General features: G+C 43.1%; 1 protein-coding gene across 1 annotated transcript; it reads right to left on the minus strand.

The window, feature by feature from the left end:
• Positions 1-438: 438 nt before the first annotated feature.
• LOC121541306 (tumor necrosis factor ligand superfamily member 10-like) lies at positions 439-7,688 on the minus strand. Its single transcript, XM_041850290.2, has 5 exons — positions 7,406-7,688; positions 5,877-6,026; positions 3,658-3,694; positions 1,875-1,967; positions 439-1,015 (listed from the first exon to the last, which is right to left on the minus strand). Exons 1-5 carry the CDS (start codon positions 7,628-7,630, stop codon positions 552-554), a joined length of 969 nt encoding a protein of 322 aa, XP_041706224.2. The 5' UTR covers positions 7,631-7,688; the 3' UTR covers positions 439-551.
• Positions 7,689-15,121: the final 7,433 nt, after the last annotated feature.

The raw sequence follows: 15,121 nt of genomic DNA on the forward strand, positions 1-15,121 counted from the left end.
AATGCCTTTTCTAGCATGATGGAGCACCTAGCTATAAGGCAAAAGTGATAACTAAGTGGCTCGGGGAACAAAACATCGACATTTTGGGTTCATGGCCAGGAAACTCCCCAGACCTTAATCCCATTGATAATTTGTGGTCGATCCTCAAGAGGCGGGTGGACAAACAAAAACCCACAAATTCTGACAAACTCCAAGCATTGATTATGCAAGAATGGGCTGCCATCAGTCAGGATGTGGCCCAGAAGTTAATTGACAGCATGCCAGGGCAGATTGCAGAGGTCTTGAAAAAGAAGGGTCAACACTGCAAATATTGACTCTTTGCATAAACTTAATGTAATTGTCAATAAAAGCCTTTGACACTTATGGAATGCTTGTAATTATACTTCAGTATACCATAGTAACATCTGACAAAAATATCTCATAACACTGAAGCAGCGAACTTCGTGAAGACCAATACTTGTGTCATTCCCAAAACTTTTGACCACGACTGTACAGTACATGTTTAGTATTCCCTTGTGTGAGAGAGCTTTTTCCCTCCTTAACCTCCATGTTCATGGGTCAAACCGGAACGCCCCAAAATAGCTGGATGAGTCCTCTGCGTGCACGGCTGTAGGCGACGACACAGAAACAAAGATCTCATCCCCGGCCCTCAGCTCAAACAGGCCTCCCTGGTAGACAGAGTGGAGGGCATACTCAGTGTCAGGCGCCCAGCACTTGGTGCCCACCCCCTTCAGCAACTGAAGGGGCCTGGCGTATGACGTCTTCTTGTAAACACACTGGACCAGCTGGTAGCTGGAGGTGCCCCCATGGTGGTTACCCCCCTCGTGGGTGAGGGAGGGGTAGCGGAAGTACACCTGGGCATACAGGTAATAGCGTCCGGACCGGGGGATGCGGAGGCGCCCGTGAGACAGGGTCATGTTGTGGAGATGGGAGCCGAAACTCTGGTTACCCCAGGACCGGACTGGGTGGCGGCAGGACTGATGCAGGTCTTTCTGAGGTGCCAGGGATATAGGGCCTATAAGGAGGTCAAAGGAAGATATGTCAATACAGACAGTCCATTCAAAGCATTATTACTGTAGACTCAAAGATGAGTCGGCCTATAGCTAACTGGATTCCTTTAACAAGGATCTCTTTAACTTTGGTGAAATCCGTGCAGCAGGAAAACAGCAGTAAGGTGGATTGGACGGGAGAAAGAGGAAGAGAAAAAATTCAGTCAAGAAACATAAGTATCAGCTATTCTGACGTATTTGTTCATGAGGACAACATTACTGCGTTCTTGGATACATGATCAGAGAGATTGCTGGTGATCTGAATTTGAAAACAGCGCCCTGTCTGTGAAGTCTGAAGTTTATGTGAGATCATGACACAGTTTCAGTGAATTGGTTTCGGTGATGTGTTGAGATGAGTGATGCCACACCTAAGCCTTTATTTGCTCAGATGGTCTTTGCAGATGTTCAGGGCCGGTTCCCGGATGCATGGCAAAATGTGCAGAATTGCAGAAAACGTACTTTAAAACTGCAACATTTTCTCTACGCTCCATGGCAAAATGTGTAGAATTGCAGGAAATTAACTAAAACTTAAATATTTCTCTACACCGTCAAGAGGGCGGCCACCAAAATGTTTGCCGTGAGATGCGGGGCCCCCCAATCAAATCTTGCTTAGGGCCCCCAAAAGGCTAGAGCTGGCCCTGCAGATGTTTGATATTAGTACAGTGTTTTTAATGCTATACTGTTGAAATTGACTGACATTCTGCAATTTTATCCCAGCATAAAAACATTAGATTACATTAGATTAAAATAAATCAAAAATATTCTGACAAAAGCGAATGTCCCACCAAATGAAGAAGCAAGCACAAACATACTAGTCTCACATACCCTGTAAGCCACTGTCTCGGAGTGTGAGATGAGCAGAGGGCTTCTGATGCCCTACAGCACTGACTGGCTTGGTTCTTGGCTGGACGCTGGGTTCTGAAAAGGAGCATAGCAGTGAGAGAACGGTAGCACCAGGAGTGGATATTGGATACAGTTGAAGTCGGAGGTTTACATACACCTTAGCCAAATACATTTAAACTCCGCTTTTCACAATTCCTGACATTTAATCCAAGTCTTAGGTCAGTTAGGATCACCACTTTATTTTAAGAATGTGAAATGTCTGAATAATAGTAGAGAGAATGATTTTTTCAGCTTTTATTTCTTTCATCACATTCCCAGTGGGTCAGAAGTTTACATACACTCAATTAGTATTTTGTAGCATTGCCTTTAAATTGTTTCCACAAGCTTCCCACAATAAATTGCCTTCCACAAGCTTCCCACAATAAGTTGGGTGAATTTTGGCCCATTCCTCCTGACAGAGCTGGTGTAACTGAGTCAGGTTTGTAGGCCTCCTTGCTCGGACATGCCTTTTGGATTGGCCACTCCAATACCTTGACTTTGTTGTTCTTAAGCCATTTTGCCACAACTTTGGAAGTATTCTTGGGGTCATTGTCCATTTGGAAGACCCATTTGCGACCAAGCTTTAACTTCCTGACTGATGTCTTGAGATGTTGCTTTAATATATCCACATAATTTTCCTTCCTCATGATTCCATCTATTTTGTGAAGTGCACCAGTCCCTCCTGCAGCAAAGCACCCCCACATCATGATGCTGCCACCCCCGTGCTTCACGGTTGTGATGGTGTTCTTTGGCTTGCAAGCAGTCCCCTTTTTCCTCCAAACATAACAATGGTCATTATGGCCAAACAGTTATATTTTTGTTTCATCAGACCAGAGGACATTTCTCCAAAAAGTACGATCTTTGTCCCCATGTGCAGTTGTAAACCGTAGTCTGGCTTTTTTATGGCGGTTTTGGAGCAGTGGCTTCTTCCTTGCTGAGCGGCCTTTCAGGTTATGTCGATATAGGACTAGTTTTACTGTGGATATAGATACTTTTGTACCTGTTTCCTCCAGCATCTTCACATGGTCATTTGCTGTTGTTCTGGGATTGATTTGCACTTTTCACACCAAAGTACATTAATCTCTAGGAGACAGAACGCGTCTCCTTCCTGAGCGGTATGACGGCTGCGTGGTCCCATGGTGTTTATACTTGCGTACTATTGTTTGTACAGATGAATGTGGTACCTTCAGGCATTTGGAAATTGCTCCCAAGGATGAACCAGACTTGTGGAGGTCTACAATTTCTTTTCTGAGGTCTTGGCTGATTTCTTTTGATTTTCCCATAATGTCAAGCAAAGAGGCACTGAGTTTGAAGGTAGGCCTTGAAATACATCCACAGGTACACCTCCTATTGACTCAAATTATGTCAATTAGCCTATCAGAAGCTTCTAAAGCCATGACATCATTTTCTGGAATTTTCCAAGCTGTTTAAAGGCACAGTCAACTTAGTGTATGTAAACTTCTGACCCACTGGAATTGTGATACAGTGAATTATAAGTGAAATAATCTGTCTGTAAACAATTGTTGGAAGAAATACTTGTGTCATGCACATAGTAGATGTCCTAACCGACTTGCTGAAACTATAGTTTGTTAACAAGAAATTTGTGAAGTGGTTGAAAAACGAGTTTTAATGACTCCAACCTAAGTGTATGTAAACTTCTGACTTCAACTGTACATAAGATATGCTATGATGATGATGATTGATGGATGGATGGATGGATGATTACCTGGAACGGCGTGTTTTGAAATAATACTTTCTGTCACCTGAAAGACAAAACCCCTTTTTAAGATGTGGCATAGACCTCAATAGTGAACCCACAGCACAGAGTATAGTACAGCCTATCTATGACATGCAGTGCAGCATTTCTGTTGAGCAATCCGATTCTTTGTCATTCCAATTTCATGCTGAACACTTTTGACAAAGTCGAGAGGGTTACACATTTTATTGGGACCTGGACACATCCCAGTAAATTATCTCACTCCCTAGATTTCACGGAAAAACACATGGAGGAGACAGATCAGATGTGCGACTGACTTGTTATGCCTCGACTAGTTTTTCAACTGAAATAATGAAAAACAGCCGTGCTCTTTGAAGCTGAATCCCCATGCACTCTCAACAACTACTCCCACCCACCCCTTGATCATGATCTATGACAGAAAGAGACCATGAAGGACAAATAATAATAATATGCCATTTAGCAGACGTTTTTATCCAAAGCGACTTAAAGTCATGCGTGCATACATTTTTTTTTTTTGTGTATGGGTGGTCCCGGGGATCGAACCCACTACGTTGGCGTTACAAGCGCCGTGCTCTACCAGCTGAGCTACTGAGGACCACTAGGATGATTCTTACAGCTTTACCTATTTAGCACTGCAAGGTTTGACTGAATCAGACACTGCCAAGGTTCTACCCTTAAGGAAAAGCCACATAATTTAACATGTTTTGAACATGTACATTTTTATTTCACGTGAAATATCACGTGAAATCATGTGAAACCATGTGTTTTTGGAACATTTCACATGTGATGATATTTCACATGAAGTTTCATATGGATTTTCACATGACCACATAACCTTTCCCATCTCTCACTGCAGCTACTAATGCACATATGTGCCCCTGGCCCTTGTCAAGTGTAGTTTCATGTTGTCACATGTAGTTTCATGTTGTCACATGTGTAGTTTCATGTTGTCACAAGTAGTTTCATGTTGTCACATGTGTAGTTTCATGTTGTCACATGTAGTTTCATGTTGTCACATGTGTAGTTTCATGTTGTCACATGTGTAATTTCATGTTGTCACATATGTAGTTTAATGTTGTCACATGTAGTTTCATGTTGTCACATGTAGTTTCATGTTGTCACATGTGTAGTTTCATGTTGTCACATGTAGTTTCATGTTGTCACATGTGTAGTTTCATGTTGTCACATGTGTAGTTTCATGTTGTCACATGTAGTTTCATGTTGTCACATGTAGTTTCATGTTGTCACATGTGTAGTTTCATGTTGTCACATGTGTAGTTTCATGTTGTCACATGTAGTTTAATGTTGTCACATGTAGTTTCATGTTGTCACATGTGTAGTTTCATGTTGCCACATGTAGTTTCATGTTGTCACGTGTAGTTTCATGTTGTCACATGTTGAGATTTTGCATCCTCATGTTGTCACATTTATTTCACATGAGATCATGTTTTCACTTGTGCTCACATGTTGTCACGTGTAGTTTCATGTTATCACATGTTGCTTTACATGTTGTCACATGTTATCACATTGACTTCACACAAGATCACGTGAAATTCATGTGTTTATTCCGTAAGGGTAAACTAGAGAATTGAGTATGATGCAATGTGGACCATGGGAACAGGAAAGCTCATATCCGGAGAGGAGCTCTGTCTGATATTTGGGGTCAAGCTGAGGTTATACCTCTATAAACAACAATGCTGATGAGGGTGGAAGCTGTTGTACGTAAGGTTCTGAAGAATTCCATCACTGGACTAAGCTCTGAGCTCAGAAACGTCAATACAGCATGTTACGAGTGAGGCAAAAGTGAATGCTATAATAACTATCTCCCTTGTTAAGAAGTCTATAACCATGTGTATGTAGTACTTCCACAAACATCATAGGTATTTGAATAGTTTGTAATGAACAAACTGTGTAACTAAGACATTGACAGTTTAGCTCCTGCAGCCCTCCCACTCAAACGCATTATGGATGACGGAGTGGGTGTTCCCCTCCTCATCCAATAATTAGATTACCCACTGGGCACGCACTGGTTGAATCAATGTTGTTTCCACGTCATTTCAATGGAATTACGTTGAACCAACATGGAACAGACATTGAATTGACGTCTATGCCCAGTGGGTAGACTTTACGGCAACTCAGATCAATTCAAACCTGTCGTTGAACAAAGACATACATCATGGCCACATCAAACAGCCGGTGGTACCCACCTTGGTAATATAGGCCCTGATTCCCTGGGCCAATTTGATGCAGGGCTCCCCAAACAGTTGAACCAGAGACTCAGGTATCTCCTGGTCTTTCTCCAGGGCATTCAGAAGCCCCAGGCAGCGTAACTCCTCAGCCACCCCCTGGCTCCTCACCTGCACAGCACAACCCACACAGGACAGGGATGATTAAGTATCTTTGTCTGTATCTGTATTAGAGGACAAGGATGCAACTACTTTGTTTTGGGTTTCCCCCAAAAAAATATAGACCTAGTATCGCCATAACATCTTATCCATTAGTGTTTTGAAATGTCATTGTTCTATTTTCTAAGGATGAACTAACAGGCTTGATGGCGCAGACCAGAAAGAGTGTGCCGCTTTTCATAGATATTGACGTGTGCTGTGTTGTTAGTCACACTGCTGGAGTTTTTCCAACATGATAACTGCAAATGGCAAACGTTTCCAGAAACTGGTTTTAATTTGTAGAAGTAAAGCAGTACAAGCTCAGTCCTGTCCATGATTTGGTCGCTCTGCTTGTGTGCAAGTGGAACAACACACCTTTCCCTGCCCCCATTGCCAACACCTCAACACAACTTTGCTGACTCTAAACTTGGCAGCTTTCGTGACTTTGTACAATACTTAATGCATTGCTAGTCAGGCCTTATGATAACGTTTGACATAGCATTGAGTTGCAGCGGACTACAAATCCCTTCCCTCTCAACAAGTATTTGCCTGGTGACTACCTGTTTCATAAACTTTCATTGTTACATCCAATGTGAGTGTTTTCTTCCCTGAGGAATGTGGTTCATTTGGGTTTGTTTCTTCGACCCCATGCTCATATTAGTGACTCACTGGCTCTTTGTTTGTGCTGCTAACAGGCTCTGTCATCATGGTAACAAACAATCCCATGCCATGCTACAGAGAGAGGAGAATCTGTCCCATGTAATCAGTACAGTGATTAGACCTGACAGCTTCAGACTACATTGATTATTACAGTCATATTCATCTCCATCCAGTTACAACTTCTTCAGTGTATGCTGATACTTTATGTAGACAGATTCCACTTTTAATCAGCAGGTATCATACAATCTAAATGGGAAAGTATACTGTCTGGATAAGTATGCTGCAAACTACAGTATAGTTCTGATTAGGAGGTGAAGAATAATGTAGCCTACTGTATGTGTACTTATTATCTGTAGCTAGAATACTGCTTTTTAGAGTATTTGTAAAAGGTTTTTATAGGGTAGTTCATATACTCTTAATTATTAGATAATATGTCATTTATAAATCAGTCGGCCAATAAAATGTTCTTCACTCACTGCCATGCATCACTCAAGAAGACTATATAGGCAACTTCATACTTCATAAATGTTTTAATGTATGTACTCTGAATGTGTTGGCATAACTTTCCTGACTACCAGAAGTTCTGGAGAACCAACTGTGAGCTGGAGAAAAAAACCATCAGAAGAGCCTGAACATACGTTTTCTGGTCGTCAGACAAACATCAGCTGTTGGGTAAAAAAAAAACACCTTACCTGAGCAACTGACATGTTCAAGAAGACGAGGAGTCCAGTTGTTGAAGCTACTTGCAGTCCTACCACGACAATAACGATAATTGGGACCCATAACTTTGACGGCAAGTCCCGTCGGCTGTTTGATGCGGCCATGATGTCTCTTTGTTCAACGACAGGTCTAAATTGATCTCGTGTTGCCATAAAATACAATTGGTGGATGAGGAGGGGAACCCCACACACCGTCATCCATAACACCGTCAATATTTTCTCTATTGAGTGGGAGGGCTGCAGGGGCTAAACTATCCAAATTCAACAACGCCCCGGTGTCATTGGTGCCGCACACAGAGGCGCGCTTTTTTTCCTGAGCGTTTTTCTACTAATCTCCCGTGGGCAGATTCTGTAGCCTATTGCCTGCTACAAGTATTCGGTTTTTAAACTTAAACAGTCAAACTCACTATTTTAGTTGGCTCTAATGCTATATGTTTGGATCTGCTTTTTGCAAATAGATAGGCTAAGTTTGACATGGTTGGTTTATTGATCCTTGTTTTGTGTTAATCTAAAATGAAGCCTGTTTTTGTGAGCCTACTGTTCAGTAGGTTATTGATATTTTGCTTTATTTGTAACACTCAAAGGCTCATATTCCCTCATTATGCATCTGAAGCTCAGATAGAGTGAGAATAATACATTTTGTCTGGCCACAAGCCAAACTGGCAGCCCCCAGTTTCCTGATGCCCTCAATGGTCCAGTAGACTCTTGCTGCAGACCTCATCTCTCAGGCCCCTCTCTTTAATGCCACCTACTGGAGACCTCATCTCTCAGGCCTGCCTGTGAACAACTGCCCAGGAAAAGCGAACCCCCTCTTTCAATTGGCTCCTGGATGCTTATCATTCTATTGGCTCCTGACTACTTCTTTGTTCTAGTGGATAGCAGTAGCAGACATTTTTTAACTTCATTTTGTTTTGCCTACCTGAATAGAAATAGCCTGCTGTTTCTGCTTTATATGCTTTTTTATGTATTTTAGTTCATGGAATGCTGCTCGTGTCGCTATCCCAATTTGTTTAATTTACTTGTTTATTTCATTCCATTTGGGAGACAATGAATTTAACCATATTTTGCATTATTAAAATATTATGAATTATGTTGGATGATGACAAGAATCCTGTCTGACTTGTAGAGAGTTCAGTCCTATGGCAATCTTGGAAGATGAAGATGGGTTCTAGTTTACTCCTGCCGGAATTCTATCTTTGAACTAAGCCTACCTTTCTCAAGACAGTAGGTTCTATGTAAACATTTCTGACTGACTGACGAAAGAAGCTCTCCTCTCGTGCACACGACATGTTCTGGTCGTAGAGGCTGGTGCGTAGCCTAGTTCGGAAATATGAAAAGGCTGACAGCTCCCCTCACCCAGTTCACATTGGACATAGACTGCTCAGATTTTATCACAGTGCTTCCATAGGCCTACCTCTGCGGTGTTTTAACCTGTTACAAGCAGTGGCTCAATTAAACTCAACCAGGGTGTTTCTCCAAGACTAACGCTCCGATGCAGGTTTCGGTGGCGCATTAGCAAGCGCAAAGAGTGAGTATTCAGCCCTGTTTCCCAGCACAGCCCACGGTCTGTCCAAGGAAGAAGCGGAGTCTGTTTGGCTATGAGTTAGAGGATGAGCCTGTGACCCTTAAATCAGATTCTTGATTCTGCTATCCAGTCCATCAACGAGCGTTTTACGCAGCTTGAGGAGCACAGCAGTGTTTTCAGCATCCTGTACAACATCCCCACCAACAAGGACATGGACATTACGGCTCTTACCAGGGACTGCACAAAGCTGGAAAGGGCCCTTACGCACAGGGATTCCAAGGAAATCAGCAAAAAATAGTTATACGATGAGCTAAAAATCATGAACAGGAGACTGGGCAGTGAGGTAAAACCAATCGACGCATTGGAGCACATATCCAGACACCAAATTGCCTCCTTGTTCCCCAATGCCTTTCTTGTCCTGAGAGTTCGCCTCACATTCCCGTGACAGTGGCAAGTGGAGAGCGCCCCTTCTCCAAGCTCAAACTCACTGCCTGCGCTCTACTACACTCTAAAAAGGTTCCTGGAGTAACCTTTAGGGGTTCTTCAAACTGAAACTGTGGGGGAACCCCTATAGGTTATTCGAAGAACCCTTTAAAAGGGTTCTTCAAAGAACCCCTTTTAAGAACCCCTTTTAATGGTTCCTCAAATAACCTTTTGGGGTAAATTTTTGAACTACCCCCCCATTATTATTATTATTTATAATAATAATATGCATAACAATAACACAATATTTGAGTTGTTAATGTTTATTATGATTTTAGTGGCAAAGCAGAATAAAAAAAAATCTAAATATGAGGTAAACTCCCAGCAGAGCCCCAAGTGTAATGAGTATATCCTCTGGTGTGTTGATGTTAGTGTTGATGTTCTCCGTATCCATAGCCAGAATGATTTTGCAGTGCATGGTGATCGAATAGGTGAAGTCTGTGAATCCCCAAAATAGTAATTATACAGAAGATTAACAAAACATGCACACAACAGTATTCATACCTTGGTTTTTGTGGAATACCTGTTATTTTAACAGCCACTGGTCATTGAATAACAGGGTAGGCCTACAAATGAATAAGTAGGCCACTGTGTTAGAATATGTCTACAATTAATCAAGAAAATAAATCTTACATTCATAAAAGTAGGCCTAGGTGTTGCAAAAGGTGTTGTCTGGGGTTTCAACGGAAAGTAGACACGGAGTCCAATCCAGCTTGACGTTCTAAATAAATCCAGCTTGATGTTCTGAATAAATCCAGCTTGATGTTCTGAATAAATCCAGCATTAATGTGTATTCACTTAATGCGCATATTCAAGTGTACATTCACCTTTGTTATTTTAAGTTTTTGACGAGGCAAGGACTTGTATACCAGGTAATGGCTAATGGCTTTTTTTTTTTTAAATAAAATAATAGATATGGTAGGTAGGCCCTCCAAAAAATGCTATCCTCCCCCGTTATTGTAATGGTGAGAGGTTAGCATGTCTTGGGGGTGTATGATATTTGTGTGTCATTAACTTTCTCACTCACCATTTTTCACGATTAATTCTGGATTATCCATAATTATGATAGCATCCACATTTATGTAGACGTGTTTAGAAACATATTCTATTCTTATTTACAATAAAAGTGACTCCAAAATGACACAATACATTATTTACCATTAATTTGTATAAGGCACAAAAAAATCTGAAACACAACCAAAACAAACAGCAAATGCATCCAACAGATGTGTAGAGTCACAAACTTCAGTGCCTTCAGAAAGTATTCACACCCCTTTACTTTTTCCACATTTTGTTGTGTACAGTCTGAATTTGAGATTTTGTGTCATTGGCCTAGAGGAAAACCTGGTTCAGACTGCTTTCCACCAGACACTGGGAGATGAATTCACCTTTCAGCAGGACAATAACCTAAAACACAAGGCCAAATCTACACTGGAGTTGCTTACCAAGAAGACAGTGAATGTTCCTGAGTGGTGGAGTTACATTTTTGACTTAAATCTACTTGAAAATCTATGGCAAGAACTGAAAATTGTATTCAGCAATGATCAACAACCAATTTGACAGATCTTGAAGAATTTTGAAACTAATAATGGGCAAATGTTGCACAATCCTGGTGTGGAGTTCTTAAAGACTTACCCAGAAAGCTGTAATCGCTGCCAAAGGTGCTTCTACAAAGTATTGACTCAGAGGTGTGAATACTTATGTAAATTAGATATTTCTGTATTTCATTTTCAATAAATGTGCTAACATTTCTTAAAACATGTTTTCACTTTTTCATTATGGGGTATTGTGCTTAGATGGGTGAGAAAAATAATCTATTTAATCCATTTTGAATTTAGGCTGTTAACACAACAGAATGTGGAAAAAGTCAAGGGGTATGAATACATTCTGAAGGCACTGTGTGTATATACAGTATATATACTGTATATTCCAGACTCTAAAATTGCTCTTTCTTATATTGCTCATTCTGATATATTTGAGATATTACTGCACTGTTGGAGCTAGAAACATAAGCATTTCACTGCACCTGCGATAACATCTGCAAATCTGTGTATGAGACCAATAAACTTTGATTTGATTTACACTCACACAAGCAGAGCCGAGAAGGCACACAGGCCCTCTCTCCCTGTCAACTAATTCAACATAGGTCACACTGACCCAGACTCACGCTTAAGCACAATAACAGGATACATTTCCATTCACAATCATAACAGTAGACCCTTGCATGGTAAAACAGTTTCCCACAGCAGCCTCAGGAGTGTGTTATTGAAAATAGGACTGTCCATCCATGGAGTGAGGCCATCTCCCAGGTCCTAGCTGAAACATTTGAAGAAGAGAGAGAGGGTGGGGGGAGACGGACAGAGAGAGAGAGAGAGAGAGAGAGAGAGAGAGAGAGAGAGAGAGAGAGAGACACACATACACATAAGAAAATGGGTGGTTGGAGTTGCAAAGAAAGAGCAGCCAGAGACGGTATATAGGGTTGTGCAGTCAGTGTCAGACTGAAATCCCACTCACTTCCCCAGCCTCTCTGGCTTGATTAGGATGTTGAAGTAGGACTTTTTCAGCTGCTCTGCGAACATGGTGAACACACCGGGCTCGGCAGTGAAGCAATTAACACAGACAGAGAGGGGGGTTGAGTTGGCAGGTCATCAGCTTTAGGGTAGTGTGGAGTTAGGAAAGAGTTGTTGGAATGCAGAATGGGTTTATATACTGTAGACTGGGGTTGTATGAATGGGCAGAATGAACGCAGAAGAGCTGTATGTAAGTGTGTACAATGTGTATGTGCGTGTACATACTGTAAGTGAATGTATGCGTGTGTGTGAGAGACTCACAGGCAGTTGGTGGTTGAAGCCATTACAATACACACTTTCTGTTATCCTAGTTGTAGCCAAGCAGCTAGCTAACACAGCTAACATTACGTTAGCTAGATAACTAGCTAACGTTAGCTAGCCATCTCTTAGTACAAGTTAGATAGAGAGTTCGAAACACTGAGTGGGGAGGGGAAAACTGAAAACTAGCTGTTATTGGCAGAGAGGTTTCGAACTCTCTTTCTTATTGGTCTATTAACTAATTTACCGCCTGGTGATGTCACCAGGCAGGCCAAAACTCCATCCCACCAAAACAGGCTGAAATTTCAGGCAGTCTTTTCAAACAGCTCTTACACTAAAAGGGAATTATTATAATTTTCCTAATTTCACAGTATTATTCCAACCTCATAGTGTGGAAATATATATAAAACACAGGAAAATCATGTTTTTGGCTGCACTGGGCCTTTAAAAAGTTGAATTGTTTACATTGGTATTGTAAGTTCATACATTCACTGTGTACCGGTGTCCTAGCTAGCTAGTTAGCTACTTCCCTAGCCGCACTACATTAACAGAACTGCGGGAAAACAGTGCTCGGCAGGCAGGGGGCGACGGACACTGTGTACCATTCATACGTTTATTGTGTTTTAGTTTTGACCTAAAGTGCATTGTCTGTTGTTTGGACGCTATCCTCTTTTATATTAAACAGAAAGAAGTCTTCCGCTTCCGTCTCATGTGCCAGGCCTGGAAGTGACGTTTACATTTTTACATTTTAGTCATTTAGCAGACGCTCTTATCCAGCGTGACTTACAGTTAGTGAGTGCATACATTTTCATACTGGTCCCCTGTGGGAATCGAATCCACAACCCTGGTGTTGCAAGCGCCATGCTCTACCAACTGAGCTACACGGGACTACACTGGCATTGGAGAGGGGGAGAGGGGCCTGAGAGATGAGGGGTCTTAGAGATGAGGTCTCCAGTAGGTGCCAGTATAGAGAGGGGCCTGAGAGATGAGAGGTCTTAGAGATGAGGGGTCTTAGAGATGAGGGGTCTTAGAGATGAGGTCTCCAGTAGGTGCCAGTATAGAGAGGGGCCTGAGAGATGAGAGGTCTTAGAGATGAGGGGTCTTAGAGATGAGGGGTCTTAGAGATGAGGTCTCCAGTAGGTGGCAGTATAGAGAGGGGGCCTGAGAGATTAAAGAGTCCTGAGAGATGAGAGGGTCCTGAGAGATGAGGTCTCCAGTAGGTGGCAGTATAGAGAGGGGCCTGAGAGATGAGAGGGGGCCTGAGAAATGAGGTGTCCAGTGGGTGGCAGTATAGAGAGGGGCCTGAGAGATGAGAGGGGGCCTAAGAGATGAGGTGTCCAGTGGGTGGCAGTATAGAGAGGGGGCCTGAGAGATGAGGTCTTCAGTAGTAGGCAGTATAGAGAGGGGCCTGAGTGATGAGGTCTTCAGTAGGTGGCAGTATAGAGAGGGGCCTGAGTGATGAGGTCTTCAGTAGGTGGCAGTATAGAGAGGGGCCTGAGAGATGAGAGGGGGCCTGAGAGATGAGGTGTCCAGTGGGTGGCAGTATAGAGAGGGGCCTGAGAGATGTCTTCAGTAGGTGGCAGTACAGAGAGGGGCCTGAGTGATGAGGGGCCTGAGAGATGAGGTCTTCAGTAGTAGGCAGTATAGAGAGGGGCCTGAGTGATGAGGTCTTCAGTAGTAGGCAGTATAGAGAGGGGCCTGAGTGATGAGGTCTTCAGTAGGTGGCAGTATAGAGAGGGGCCTGAGTGATGAGGTCTTCAGTAGGTGGCAGTATAGAGAGGGGCCTGAGTGATGAGGTCTTCAGTAGGTGGCAGTATAGAGAGGGGCCTGAGTGATGAGGGGCCTGAGAGATGAGGTCTTCAGTAGTAGGCAGTATAGAGAGGGGCCTGAGTGATGAGGTCTTCAGTAGTAGGCAGTATAGAGAGGGGCCTGAGTGATGAGGTCTTCAGTAGTAGGCAGTATAGAGAGGGGCCTGAGTGATGAGGTCTTCAGTAGGTGGCAGTATAGAGAGGGGGCCTGAGTGATGAGGTCTTCAGTAGGTGGCAGTATAGAGAGGGGCCTGAGTGATGAGGTCTTCAGTAGGTGGCAGTATAGAGAGGGGCCTGAGAGATGAGGTCTTCAGTAGGTGGCAGTATAGAGAGGGGCCTGAGAGATGAGAGGGGGCCTAAGAGATGAGGTGTCCAGTGGGTGGCAGTATAGAGAGGGGGCCTGAGAGATGAGGTCTTCAGTAGTAGGCAGTATAGAGAGGGGCCTGAGTGATGAGGTCTTCAGTAGTAGGCAGTATAGAGAGGGGCCTGAGTGATGAGAGGGGGCCTGAGAGATGAGGTGTCCAGTGGGTGGCAGTATAGAGAGATGAGAGATGAGAGATGAGAGGGGGCCTGAGAGATGAGAGATGAGAGGGGGCCTGAGAGATGAGAGATGAGAGATGAGAGGGGGCCTGAGAGATGAGGTGTCCAGTGGGTGGCAGTATAGAGAGGGGCCTGAGAGATGTCTTCAGTAGGTGGCAGTACAGAGAGGGGCCTGAGTGATGAGGGGCCTGAGAGATGAGGTCTGCAGCTGGACCCAATGGTCTGGTCACAGCTGAGATGTGGGGGTGTAATCAGAGCTATGTGCCCCTAGACATCACATAGGCCTACTCAAACTTGTGCTGGCTGTTGAGTGGGGACTTTCAACATAATATGCATTTTCACTGCATTCCCCTTTTGTCCTCAGTGCCTTCTTTGGCACTGTCCATTCCAACACAGCTGGATTTTGTGTATGCAGCGGCCTTATGGACCTTGCAGCTGTGCATCAGACTGCAGATTTAACACACACACACACACATTCCTGGTGTTAAATGATTTCAGGGATTTA

This window comes from Coregonus clupeaformis, chromosome 27 (assembly GCF_020615455.1).
Source record: "Coregonus clupeaformis isolate EN_2021a chromosome 27, ASM2061545v1, whole genome shotgun sequence".
NCBI classification, from domain to species: domain Eukaryota; kingdom Metazoa; phylum Chordata; class Actinopteri; order Salmoniformes; family Salmonidae; genus Coregonus; species Coregonus clupeaformis.

Coding starts and splice junctions, on each gene's coding strand:
- LOC121541306 (XM_041850290.2), bottom strand. CDS start 7,630: ATGACGGTGTGTGGGGTTCCCCTCCTCATCCACCAATTGTATTTTATG. Junction 6,027..7,405: donor TGAACATGTCAGTTGCTCAG/GTAAGGTGTTTT, acceptor TGTGCTGTGCAG/GTGAGGAGCCAGGGGGTGGC. Junction 1,968..3,657: donor TTCAAAACACGCCGTTCCAG/GTAATCATCCAT, acceptor GCTCCTTTTCAG/AACCCAGCGTCCAGCCAAGA.